General features: G+C 47.5%; 1 protein-coding gene across 1 annotated transcript; it reads right to left on the bottom strand.

The window, feature by feature from the left end:
* Positions 1-546: 546 nt before the first annotated feature.
* Positions 547-12,072, bottom strand: HEY2 (hes related family bHLH transcription factor with YRPW motif 2). Its single transcript, XM_086876977.1, has 5 exons — positions 11,767-12,072; positions 10,534-10,612; positions 10,346-10,429; positions 7,632-7,713; positions 547-2,787 (listed from the first exon to the last, which is right to left on the bottom strand). Exons 1-5 carry the CDS (start codon positions 11,847-11,849, stop codon positions 2,108-2,110), a joined length of 1,008 nt encoding a protein of 335 aa, XP_086733103.1. The 5' UTR covers positions 11,850-12,072; the 3' UTR covers positions 547-2,107.
* Positions 12,073-12,905: the final 833 nt, after the last annotated feature.

Genomic DNA, 12,905 nt, shown 5'->3' with positions numbered 1-12,905 from the left:
GCCGTTTTTTTGGCATTCAAACGTGTAAAACTTTGTCCCCATCCTTATAAGCAGAGCTTTACACGCTTTCCACAGAGGGGCTTAGCAGGTCTGATGAAACATAACAAACCCTTGCCTCAGTGAGAACTCTCAAATTAGAAGACCAGAACTTGAAGTAAAAAATTCCTCCTCTCATTCCATTTACTTAAGGATGAATTATGTCATTGGGTTAACATTTTCACCTTCTAAACCCTTCGCAAAGCTGGACCTAGAAACCCCAATGATTTTTGGGGCTCTCCAGAATTAATTAACAGAATTAAATAACAGATACAGAATAACTTGTATCATTAACCATACCATCAATGCACAGCCAGTTTGCAAGCCTGAAAACCAATGCTGTTTTGCTGTTTTTCCCTGCCTATTCAAGGGCACACTGGACAAGATGGCCTTCCTTGCTGAGCAAGGGGAGCAGAAGAATACAGAGCAGCCAACAGGCTTGCTACCAGGGGCAGAAAACAACTCTGAGTCCACAAGTATTCCTCAAAAGCAAACAAATACTGCAACAAATCATTCATAAAACGCAGTCAAAAAGGACTTCATTTAATTAGTGATATGTAAAGACTTTTGCATAGAAAAAAGGTTAACAAGGTAATGCATAAAAGACCGACTAGGTACAGTATTTTTAAAACAAATATTTTAAAGTATATTTTGCATAATGTTTAACATTTTCAATGCTTATTGCTTTCTCCACACAGCAGAGAAATCAAGTGCATAATAATACATGCTGTGTTTTTTCTTTTTTTTTTTTTTTTTTTTTTTTTACATAAAATCTCTAGTTCTTGACTGGTTGTATTAAAATACTTAGGTTATTTTAAGTCACTGTAATAAAAAATGAAAGCAAACCATTTTATGCAGCACTAGTTATCTGGGTATTGACAAAATAATTTACTCACATCCCATTAATACATTCATTTTGGTTTGGAATCAAACCCACATTACAATGTTGGCATGTTAATAGCCAATTTAAAAATCGTCCCTACCATAACTTCATTCATACCCAGAGTGATCATTCTCCCAGAAGATGATAGTGAAAGGAAGAGGGATCTTGCACTGAATCAGTTAAAAGTAAATGTCCAAATACAGCTAAATAAGTTAAGTTGAACTCTTACAACACTGAGTGTGTCTTGTATTGGCATGAATCAACTGTATCCAAGTGTGCACACTTTAAACAGGCAGTTACTTCTGGGTGCATGACAAATTCACTGTTTGTGCAGATAGGAGCTAGCACCATGTTTAAGCCATAAAAATGGGTGCCTTAGGGCTCACAGGCTATGCTGAAACGTTCATTAATCCCAGCACTGATAAGATAATTGCTTTTACCAATGCTATGCTAGACGTCACAATTTGGCAAGTCTGTACAAAGAAAGTGAACTAAGGAAGCGAGAACTAGGCCTGTCAAACTAAACATTCTTCCTCGGCAATCTTTTGGCTAGAAAAACCTCTCCCCTTCAAGAGCATGCTGTGCCCTGGAAAAGTATCCTAGTTCTGAAGTTGAATGCAGAATTTCACCTCTCTCCCAAACCATTTCCATACCTGTGCAATGTTATTTGTTTTAGCAGAACACACACACACACATATATATTTATTTATTATTTTCTCAATGTCAGGCACTTATGAAACTGGAACTCCTTTTCTAGCCTGGGGAGACCTGGTAGATGCAATCCCTCACCTCTGCCAAACAAGGATGCATAGCTGGAGAACTATTAGTTCTAATGCCTACGTATTTCTACGTATTTTGCAGGAAACCTCTACATGCCGGCATGGTCACACTGTTCTGAAAGCCACTGCTGCTCGTTCAAGGTGCCCCCAGCAAGACAAACGAAGAAGAAGAAGGTGTCTCCCCATGTTCTCTCCGACACCTGCAGTGAGGATAATCGCGCCGTTCCTGGCTGGGCTGGCCGGCACCTCTCGGGCCCTTTGGGTGAAGGCTGAGCAGGGAGGCCACACCGAGCCCCGGAGGCCGGGTGTGGGTGCGGGGATGTGTGGGCTCCTGGGGGTGAGCACATGCACGTGTGCTGAGAGGGAGAGGAGGGAGCTGCGGTAGGAAGAGGTGTGTGTGGGGGGAGACTTAAAAGGCTCCAACTTCAGTCCCCCAGGGTCGGTAGGGTTTCGTGCCGCCCCCGGTGCCAGCCTGCTGAGGGCTGGCGGTGGCTGACACGGCCAGCGGAGGGGTGATGGCGGTCGCCGCAGCCACGGCGGCGGCGGCCGCGCTGGGCGGGAGCATGGGGAAGGTGCCGCTGAAGGAGAGGGGGAAGCTCTGGGCCGCAGCTGTGGCTGCTGCTGCCGCGGCGTGAACGGTGGCCGACAGGGACAAGAGGGAGGTAGAGAGAGGAGGGACACAGGGAGCGATGCTGCCAGCGGAGGGGACTCTGAGGGCGGCATCGGCGTGGGCGAAGGTGGCGGTGAGCAGGGCGGAGCCGTGCGGGGGCACGTCCGAGGAGAGTCTGCATGGGGCAGCATCCGAGGCGTGCAGTCCGTTCGGCTGCAGCAGAGCGGCCGGGAGGTGGTGGAAGGCGGCCGCCCAGTGGTGAGGGTGCAGGGGGTGGTGGTGGTGGGCCATGGAGGAGGTCATGGCAGCAGCTTCCCTCTGAGAGGCACAGGTGCTCAGGTGAGACACGAGTCTAACGCGCAGGGGGTCGGACGTGTCGAGACCTTCCACCGATGTCAGGTACCTCGCCACTTCTGTCAAGCACTCTCGGAAGCCGATGCTCATGAAATCCATGGCCAGGGAATGAGCGTCAAAATAACCTGCAAGGGGAGGGCAAAATACGTGTTGAATGTAGAGCTGGCCAACCCAGTCCTGCCTCGGCCACCGCATCTCCCGTTTGCCATCTATGGGTTAAGATGTGCAACAGGAGAAGTTTGTTCTCTGGTCTGTAAATGATCTCTGTGACCATCCCTGTAATGTAATAAGCTGCAGTTGTTTACGCAGACAATATACAAATGAAAAGAATTAAGTCCGTAAGACACTTAAAAAGATACATGATGCCTCTCCTGAAATTCCTCAGCAAGCTGCTGCAGTGCAGTGTTGATCCTGTATGTGTGAATGAGATGCTTATCCACACAAAGAAACAGGCTGGAGATCAGAGAGCTTGCATGTACTACCCTGCCTTTTCTTCCCGACACTGGCATTCATCCTAACGCTTTCAAACTATTTCTTGACGTTGTGAGATAGTTGTTGTAGCTGCTGCTGGGGTCCCATCTACTTCACAGAGTCATTAAGACAATATGACATACGGTGTTGCTTAACTACAAACAAAAAACATCTTGTGATGACTCTGCACACACACAATAAAAAGCTTTACTGAGAAAACGTTTTATGTAATGCCATTGCTAATTTGGAGATGGAAGACTGACAGTCATATGGCCCATGAGGTATTTCAACAAACAGCAACTGGAGCTCCACAGGCTTGGGACAAAAAAGCATTTGAAAAAAAAGTCTTATTAAATGCACATGAAAAGATACTCCCTTTCTAAAAGGGTTGAGCAGAAAATCTTGTGTTCTTTAAGTTGCAGCCCTTCAACCACAGAAACCTATTCTACTTTTTGGAACTTTCCTATTTTAGCTTAAATGTTGTCTCCTTGGGGGAACGGTATCTATCCACTCTCAAGCTGGAATTGTGTTTTGCCTCTCACTAGCAATGAAAATTTTTAGGTATGCATGGCTGTGATGTGTGTCAGTGCATAAAGTTGTGGCAGCAAATGCCTTTTACTCTGTCATAAAATAATCTCCGCCTTGCTGAAAAATGCTAGCACTTTAGATGGCTTTTTTCACTTGAATCAATTTTCAAGCTAGAAAGAAGTGTTTCCGCTGCTGCATGTCCACATTACAGAATTAACTCGGGCACATTTATCGATGTGGCTCCAAGTCCCTGCCCACCATACACTCCATCTTGCCAAATTGCGATGGCACTTTTGCTGCAGGTCTACTTGCTCATCTGAACCTGAGAGAAACTCTGTCTCAGCCAGCAGATCCAACGAGTGTGAGGAGCTGAGGACTCCCATCCGCAGGCGCTGACTCCTCACAGCTCTCTTCCTGCCAGGTCCACTGCCACCAAAGGTTTGAGTGAACTCCTGAGAAACAAAGGCCAGGCGTGCCAGCTGTGGTGAGATAGCAGGGTACCTTCTTGGGTGCCAGTCAGCCTGGCGTGGGGACTGCTTCTGTGCCGGAGGCTCCAGGACCTCCAGCAGCTTCAGAGGGGCTGACACACAGCCAAAACCACTTCCCAGCTCTGGCCACGAGTCAGCCAGCCTGGGAGTCCTGAGAGCACTCGGCTCAAGCCAGGGCTTGCCGGCCTCCCTCCCTCTGGACTGGAAGAAATGTGGGGGATGTGGTTGTCACCAGCTTCCCCTGAGTCTGAGCTGCTGGCTCTGTGACAAGCCATCCCAAAGCCCTGGTGATCCTGGCTCCCTTTCAGTCTCCTATGGTGGCCGAGACATGAAAACAGAGGGTAGATGAGAGCTGGGACTCCCAGGCTCCATTATGTTTTGATGGTTATCTTTTCCCGGTTTCCCCTTCACTGGCTTCCCCCTTCTGAGAGAGACTTAAAAATGTTGTTTCTCATTTCTTTCTCAACCCAAGAATATCCTACAATGTGTGCACATGCCAGTGTTTTGTAGTGAACAGGAACTCCTGGTTTTACCTCATCTGTCCTGGTAACACACCTGAACTGCATGCAGGTCACAGGTCACTTGAGTTACATGAACCCATGCACTGACCCAGGTGTCACTCATTCATTTGAAGTGAAGCTGCAATTAAACCACACTGAGCTCTCTGCAGGCAGCTCACTGTTGACAAATCACTCCTCCCCTCTGCTTGCTTGCACCATCAGCAAAAAGCCTTGGCCTTAGGCCAAAATAGTAACTCAATGTGAACAGGAGACCACTGTCCACACCTGCGTCAGGGCGGCAGAAACGCGGAGTCTGCACAGAACCTCAGAGCCATCCGCCTGCCTGCCCAGGCAGCTCTGAAAATCAGAGAAGGGACAGTAGTCGTGTCGGGTTTTCTTCTGCTGTGCCCACTTCGGGATCAGTGTACTGAGCAGCAGCCAACCCCATCCTGACTTGCCAAGTCCCATCCATTCCCCATCATGGATGTCCTCCTTTTTGTGTGAGGAATAGGACAGATCTCAATGCAGGGTAGCATATGAGTATCAGAACACATTTCTCCTTTCTTCAGTAGTAAGTGTTTGACCCTGGTAAAAATGATGAAACTCATTTTTTTGCTGATACAAAAAACCTCTTCTGGCTCACAAGATGAATTACAAAGTGGGAGTAACTATACTTGCAAATAAAACAAACATCTACTTTAAAAATACTAGAAGAAATTATATTAAAAACTATTAGTTAGATTGCAAAGTCAAACATTTTAAGTGAGCAGGAAATGCAAGCTTAAACTTTGCCCAGTACTAATTCTCAAACCTCTTTTTTCTTACAGTTTCTTAATCTGTGCAGTGAGATTACTCTTATCTCTAGGACAGAAGGAGCAGATAAAGTTGTACTATTTGCGAAGCGATTGGGTGTTATTGTGATGGGCCACCCACCGTGGATCATGGTGTGAAAGGCAGTTGCAGAAATAAGCCTGCGTTGCCTCTCCCCGCACGCAACACTTCATCCTTCCCCACACTGCCACAGCTATGCTGGTGTCAGCTGGGGCAGGAGAGACATGGCAGCAGAGACCAACCAAGAAAGAGAGAAGACCGCAAGACCTGGGACTGCTAACAACACCCAGCTTATCCAACTGCAGCCAGAGGCTGGGCTCCACCAACATCATCTCAATGTCCCGCAGCTCTCATCCCAGGCATTTCATCCCCTGCCCCACTCAGCCACCTGACCCGACCCATTTATAAAAAAATCCCCTGCATACTTTTTTGGGGTGGGGAAGCAGGGGAAGGAAGCTTCCTGATAAACTAGGTCTCCATTTGGGTTCACGTCCTGGCCGTCCCGCTGTCAGTGCAAACATCGGAGAGGTGGGAGCTGCTGCAGCTCCTCAGAGGAACAATGTGCAGCGTGAAGTGGGGGTCAGGCTGGGATAGCTGAGCCGCAGGAGGCGTGGGGAGGATGAAGCCAAACAGCCACCGCTTCCCTCAGCAGCTGAGCACTGTGTGCTCCATGCAGTGAGGGAGACAGAGCTTGTGGAACACCAGCAGGCAACCACACCTTCAAAGGCAGCACCACCACTCAGACACACGGAGGATCTGAATCACCTGAATACAGACTGCACGACCATGATCAGTTCTGGTGTTTCATAATTTTCAAGAGCATAGCTTTAGTCAACTATTGTGCTTTCTCAAGGACTTTTCATATATGTACATTAACTTCCTTTTCAAATTTTGTACATTTTCTGAGGAATCAAGAGGCGTATCTGTTTCCTGAGGGGCAAAAAAATTCCTTTGATCTCTTATCAAACAAGTTACCCATAAATTTTAAGCTTAAATGGACTCCTAGAAAAAACTCTTTCACACCTAGAAAAAACGTAAGTCAGCTCGGTGTTAATTTTCACAAATAACAAAACACCAGCCTTTAACATGCTTTCTTATAGCCATCTGCTGTGAAGCATGCACTGATTCTGAGATTTTTTAATTGCTGCAAGGTATGGAAAGGAGCATAATTCAGTCATGCACTAAAAACTTTGATTGAAAAAAAAAAAGCAAGAGAGAGAAAGCAGCAGTTTCTTTTCTAGCCTCTACTTCTACCTATACGGCATACTGGGTGAGTGAAGAATCAGCTGGTTTCCATTACAACAATTTGAAGTAAAATCACAGTTGATGGCACGGGACGTGGCACCATGCTTATGGAATGCCAGCAAGTTTTTTTTCTCCAAGTTCCAAAATCATGACTACACAGAACACCTTGTGGGTGGCTGAAACCATTTGGCCTCCAGCCTTGGGACTGTCAGCTTGCACAAGCAAGGTACGCTCGACTCCCGGTGCTTGGCTGATCTAATGGGTCAGCAAGTGCAGCCACTGCGTCACTCCAGCACCCATCAACAGGGAGCTATGCCAGCCTCTGACACACAAATACAGCACAGAAATGTGAGTGCAGAGAGCATTGTCTGCCCACATACTTTATCAGATACCTGGAGCTGCATAGAGCAAGTCTGGGATTGGTTCTGGTGAACGAGATGGTCTAACCTGGAACTGGAAAGTCTTTTCAGAACAAAGAAAATACTTCAACATAAATTAAAGTTCTTCTCCATTCACTTCCTTTGGTATAGCGGCTCAATAATGAGGTTTAGCATCAGTTTTTTTGCTACACAATTGTTGCCACAAACCTCCTGTTTATGTTTGGTGTTTGTGTATTTGTTTTGTCTCCCTGTGCAGATTTCAGTGCTCTTTGGAAACCCCAAACAAATCTCTGACTGGGCTGCCTGTGAATGAAGCCTTTACTCCCACAGTGTTATGAAAGCAAACACAAGCCCAGGGTCAAGTGCTTCTTTTGTCCCAGTAGCTCTTTCCCACGAGTTCAATCCTGCCATTAGCATTGATTTCCACTCCTTTAATCTGGAAACGCCTATCACAGCTCCTCAAAGCACTTTTATTTATGAGATTCCCCAAATATTGTAAGAAAAAAAAAAATCATTGGCTCCTTACCTTTCCCTCCTGTTGCCTGCAGCATCTTCAGATGATCCACTGTCATTTGCAGTATTTCCGCTTTTTCTAATTTGGCAGATCCCTTTGAGATAAGACACACATATAAAGAAAGGCTTACGAGTACTAGAAACTTTAATTTTATATACTTTCCACTGAGCTCAGCCTTATGGTTTCAATTTCCCCTATCATTAGGACATTCTCAGCTTAATTCTTTCGTGAGCATCTGCTTCCCAGACTTTGTCTAAGAACTAATACCGTCTCCCTAATTTCCCTTTATTAGGGCTATATCTCAGCACAGCTCTGCCCTTGAAGGTAGCGTAGAGATGACATTTTCATGAAATGAGAGAAATACGCAACTATCTGGACTTCCTTTTTAACAACAAACAGAAGTGGAGAGCTGGCAGAAGGGATCTGTGTGGCCATAGATTAAGACCCTGCTGAAACGTTATTTTTTGTGCTATTACCGGTAGGTGTCCCTGCAGACACACACCCAGCACTGTCCCTCTCTTCATGGCCTATTAATTTTCAACATGTCATTTGGTTGTTGAATATTCCATTCTCATTTTTTGACTGAAAAAAACTGCCACATGGTCCACAGTATTTTAAGTTAGTGAGATGCCTTTTTTGCAAGGACTAAATAGTGTGAAAGAGTGTAGCTCCTCTGTCAGTAAAAATCTTTTCTGATGCTGAGAGTGGCTCACAGAGCTACAAGAGATACTGGAAAAGTACGAAATACAACAATTCAAAAGACAGTATTAGTATTAGTGTATCAATGTACAAATAAAACTATTTTGCTTGGTAGAATTTCCTTTGATATCTGGAGCACACCCAGACGACACAAATTCCAGTGCAAGAGATCATCCCTTGGCATCAGTTAAAATCAGGGCTGTGCAAGCTGCAGTCATCACCAGATCGCATCCTGCGAGCCAGTCTTTTTCTCCTAGTTATCATCTGGGCCACCTTACTGCCAACTTCACCCAGGTTGGCAAAGTTTGAGTTGGGCAAAGCTTACATGGTGCTGTGCGGCCCTTTTTCAGAGTGCTCGTCTCTGCCACGCTCGGGAGCAGCACCGTGGCTTGCGGAGGGAGGGAGGCGGAAGCGAAACTAAACCTCCAACTTGGAAACTCCAGTGAGCTGAATGTCAAGGAGCTGGGAAAAGACTGATGACTTTGTCCTTGGCATATTGCAGGAAAATGGTGGGACTTTCTGATTCAAAAAATGCACACGCTCATTTTTACGGCACTAACATTTTTTTCAATCCGCTTATTGCTTTCAACGCTTTCCTCATACCAAGGTTGATGCGCGTGTGAATTTTTGGTCAGAATTCCCCATTTAACATGCAACTACATCCTGTAGTTTTCTCAGACTTCATCTTTTCCACAGACACAGTAAAAGCCGCCTCAGTGAGAGTGACTAATAGCTAAAAACTGCATGGTGCTGGGTAATTTCCAAAGGCTCTGTAGGACTTGTTTTATAATGTTTGTGGTTTTCAAGAAATAAACAATAAAATGGGACAAAAAACTGTTGTCTCTTGCCCCTGTTTATCTAGCTGAAAATATCCCTGTCACTGTTTTGCCAGAACCAATGCAAAGACACAGTGACAACAACCAGTTACTAAAAATCATAGTGCAGGTGACACAAGTGGTGCTTTCAACCAATACTTCAGTTTTGGTGGTTTTTTTGCCAGCTCCTGTTCAGGCCAGGGATGAAACAGGGCTAACATGGTGCGGTGCTTGCCACGTAGTTAGCACTTGCATTCACCACCTCCCAGTCCTGCTCTCAGATTTTACTTTCTGGGTTTTTTTTATTTTACTATTACAAGGAAATCAGGTTATTTATTTTCAGATGCTTCATTTTTACTGAAACACAGTGTCACTTGCACACATCCATAGATCTTCAGACACTTCTAGCAAAACAGGAACAAGGCTAAAAAGTGAATCAAAGCCCAAAAAATAAAATTCAGGATACGGAAAAAAATGAATTTGAATGGAGAAACCAAAATGCCCTTTCTTTTTTTACAAAACATTGTATTCTAAAGCTCTTGGTCTGTAATTTGATGACCAAGAAGCTGAGCCAAAGTTAACTGCATCCTTCCAGACTTCCTACTAAATACTTTCTCGCTGAAAGTCTGAATATATCACTGACTTCACTACCTCACACAACACGGGCCTATTCCACCTCCTAATGCACTGGTTCCAAAAGGTCATCTTAAAACACGAATAATCCAGACTCTATGCTCTCTTTTCAGGAAACTGGACTGATTAGTTTGCAATGGAAAGTATATATTTGAAAAAAAATGGTCTCTTAAAGTAGCAGCAAAGTAAATTATATTTTGAAGATTTAGACAGAAGGCTAATTTGCGTACTGGGGACAACAACTTTGGGGAGTTGTGTTGGGTTTGTGTATTTTCATTTTTTATTTAATATGCAGTAAAGCACATTTTTAACAAAACCACTACTGGAATTCATCGAAAGAACAGAGGCAACATGAACACAGTTACCCTTAAGGGAAAAACAAGCCAAAGAATGGAAATGTTTTTCAGCCTTATAATGAATTATGTTTCTAATAGTTTTGCCACAACAAAGCATTTCACTGAAATGCTTGCTTTGTGCCAGATCAGGACACATACAGTATTATTTTAATGAGATTTACAAGAGAACTAACATTGCCAGATGAGATACAGAATTTATATTTTAAAAAAAGAAAAAGCTTACTTGTTTTTCAAAAGCAGTTGGCACAAGCCGCCTCAGCTCTGATAAACTGTTATTTATACGATCACGGCGCCTTTTCTCTATAATCTATTCCCAAAAAAACAAAACACATTAAGTTTACAAAAAATTAAGGGCAAAACCACAGCACACACGCAAACTGTCAGATGCAAAAATAATTAAACGAAACATACCCCTCTTCTTTTCTTTCTGGCCATGATCTGAGATGTTGTTGTTGGGGAATTTGATCGAATGACAGAACTATTACTTTGCCTGCGAAGCAACAAAAGTATGTCAGGTGTTGCACAACTTGACACTGCTCTTTGAAGACACCTTAGGTCACCATACTACGCATGCATAGTGCCTCTCATGCCATTTTCAATGCTTCCAGGATGTGCCTTGCATTGCACAGTGTTTCTGAAGACAGGGATACATTTCAGTTTTTACTACCCCAGCATACATTTTGAATTGACAGAGCAGTCTGTTGGAATTAAAGTCCTTTTCTGAGCTCACTGTCCAGCACAGATTTCATTTTCTTTGCATGTAAAGTCCTGCCTACCAAGTACAGGCTGAAGAACCAGGCCCAAATCCACACGAACCTTGTGGCAACAGCAGTGGTAAGTGGACATACCCGATGACACAACCTCTGCCAGGCCTGCTGGGTTTTGACGTGTCTGCCCATTGCTACGCAGTCAGCAGATGCTCAAGTAGGATGCCAGGTGCCCAGCCTGGCTTTCTGCATTGTCCAGTAGCAGAATTCAAAATCTGCTTTTAAAAGCGTACTACCCTCGAGTATGAAGTTGCTTTTATTTAATCATGACTGCACCAAAAATAAAAAAATTAGTATCTTTTAATACTCATTTAGCCAGTGATGAGGATGAGATGGGGCTCTGGTGCATGAAGCTCTAAAGTGGCAGGAGCAACCCTGAAGCCCCTCGGCGTCCCTGCAGCGCGCCCAGCCCGACCCTCCCTGGGCAAACACCACTGCGTGCCCTCGGCTCGCACGGCGGGTTTGCTGAAGCTCAGCTGCTGAGGATCCCTGCTCACTTTCCACGGCTCATTTCCCACTGGCGCCCGTTCCTTTAGGTTGTTCGGCCCGATCGGGAGCGATTTTGGAAGAAGTCTGATTGCAAATGGCAAATTAAGCGGAGCTAATGAACCGCAGCCCGGTGATCCACAAAGCTACTCGAGGGCTGCGCGTAATGTCGAGGCTCGGGCAGTCCGAGCGCGGGGCTAATTTTTGGTGGGCTATGAGCGAGCTGCCAGCTGACCTGAGGGGGACATAAGCTCTGCCCTCGGGGGGCCGCCGCCCTCCCACCCTCATCCCAAGGGGGTGTCCGGGCCTCCCCCTCGCCCTGCCCCAGCTCGGGGCGCACCCCGGCCCGCGCCACCGACGGAGACCGCGGTCCCGGGGGTGTCCCACTTACCCCGAGTAGTTGTTCTCGCTCCCCACGTCTATAGTCTCGTCCATATCGCTGTCTGAGGTAGTTTCCTCGCAAGGTCGCTTCATCGTGTGCACGGCGTGGGGGCAGAGATAAATAAATCCGGGGGGGCTCCGGGCACGGCACAGCTGGGCACGGCTCCGCACCGCCAGCAGAGCAAACCCTCTCTGAGGCGCTTTCCCACGCCGCGGCACAGCCTCAAGCCCGACGGCCCGCCCCCGGCAAGGCCCGCCCTGCCCAGGGTGACGGGCGGGGGCCGCCCACCGGCGGGGCGCGGAGCCGTGCGGAGGAGCGGGCGGCCGGCCGGTGGGGGCCCCGCCGCCCTCGCCTCACGGCAGGCGGGAGCGGAGCCGGCACGGGGCCGGAGAGGGAGGAGCGCGGGGTTCCGAGCATCCTTGGAGCTCGCCCTGCGGGGCGAAGGAGCGGCACCGGGTTCCCAGCCCTCCGGTGCTGCCGGACGAAGAGGGGCGGCCGGGATCGCCCCGCTGTCCGTCTCTCACCGGGCATTTGGGAAGATCATGCTCCCCTCCCGCCCGTAACACACGAGCCGGATCAGCCCCCTGCCCAATGCTCCAGAGCTCCGGGCGGTGGCAGCAGCCCCGGTCTCCCCTCTTGCGGCGCCGCAAGGGGAGTTGTTACCGGGCACACGAGCGCGCGTTGGAGAGTTGTGTAAATCCCGGGAAGTGTAGAAATCCCTCCCGGCCGGGCGAGCGGCCCCGGCGGCCCCGTCCCGCCGGGCTCCCCGGGCGCGCTGAGGGCTAGCGGGCGCTTGCCGGGCCGGGAGCCAAGCAGGGCGATAATCCTTGCTGGGAACGACTTGGGAGGAAGTTTAGCGTCTCGCTTACCGGAGGATCTGTAGCAGGCGGGTTTTACTTTGCTTTTGTTTGGGATTTCCCCACCCAGTTTGTTTGTGTTTTCAAATTCCGGATTCCTGACAAAATACATTCGGAGTGGTATGTTCTCCGCAGAAATTTAATCTTGCAAATGTGGTGACTGTCTCTGTGTTCTGTGTGCCTGTTCCGCCCTCCATCCCCTTTGCCACCTTCCTAGGAAGGTTTTTCTCCCGCCCCTGCTGTCGGACGCGGGCCGAGAGGGGCCGGGACGGGGCGGGGAGGGCTCGGCAC

Source organism: Cyanistes caeruleus, chromosome 2 (genome assembly GCF_971803275.1).
Source record: "Cyanistes caeruleus chromosome 2, bCyaCae1.hap1.1, whole genome shotgun sequence".
Lineage (NCBI taxonomy): Eukaryota > Metazoa > Chordata > Aves > Passeriformes > Paridae > Cyanistes > Cyanistes caeruleus.
This window is presented reverse-complemented; position numbering and strand designations above follow the sequence as displayed.

Coding starts and splice junctions, on each gene's coding strand:
- HEY2 (XM_086876977.1), bottom strand. CDS start 11,849: ATGAAGCGACCTTGCGAGGAAACTACCTCAGACAGCGATATGGACGAG. Junction 10,613..11,766: donor AGCGAGAACAACTACTCGGG/GTAAGTGGGACA, acceptor GTTGCTTCGCAG/GCAAAGTAATAGTTCTGTCA. Junction 2,788..7,631: donor GCAGGCAACAGGAGGGAAAG/GTAAGGAGCCAA, acceptor CTCCCCTTGCAG/GTTATTTTGACGCTCATTCC.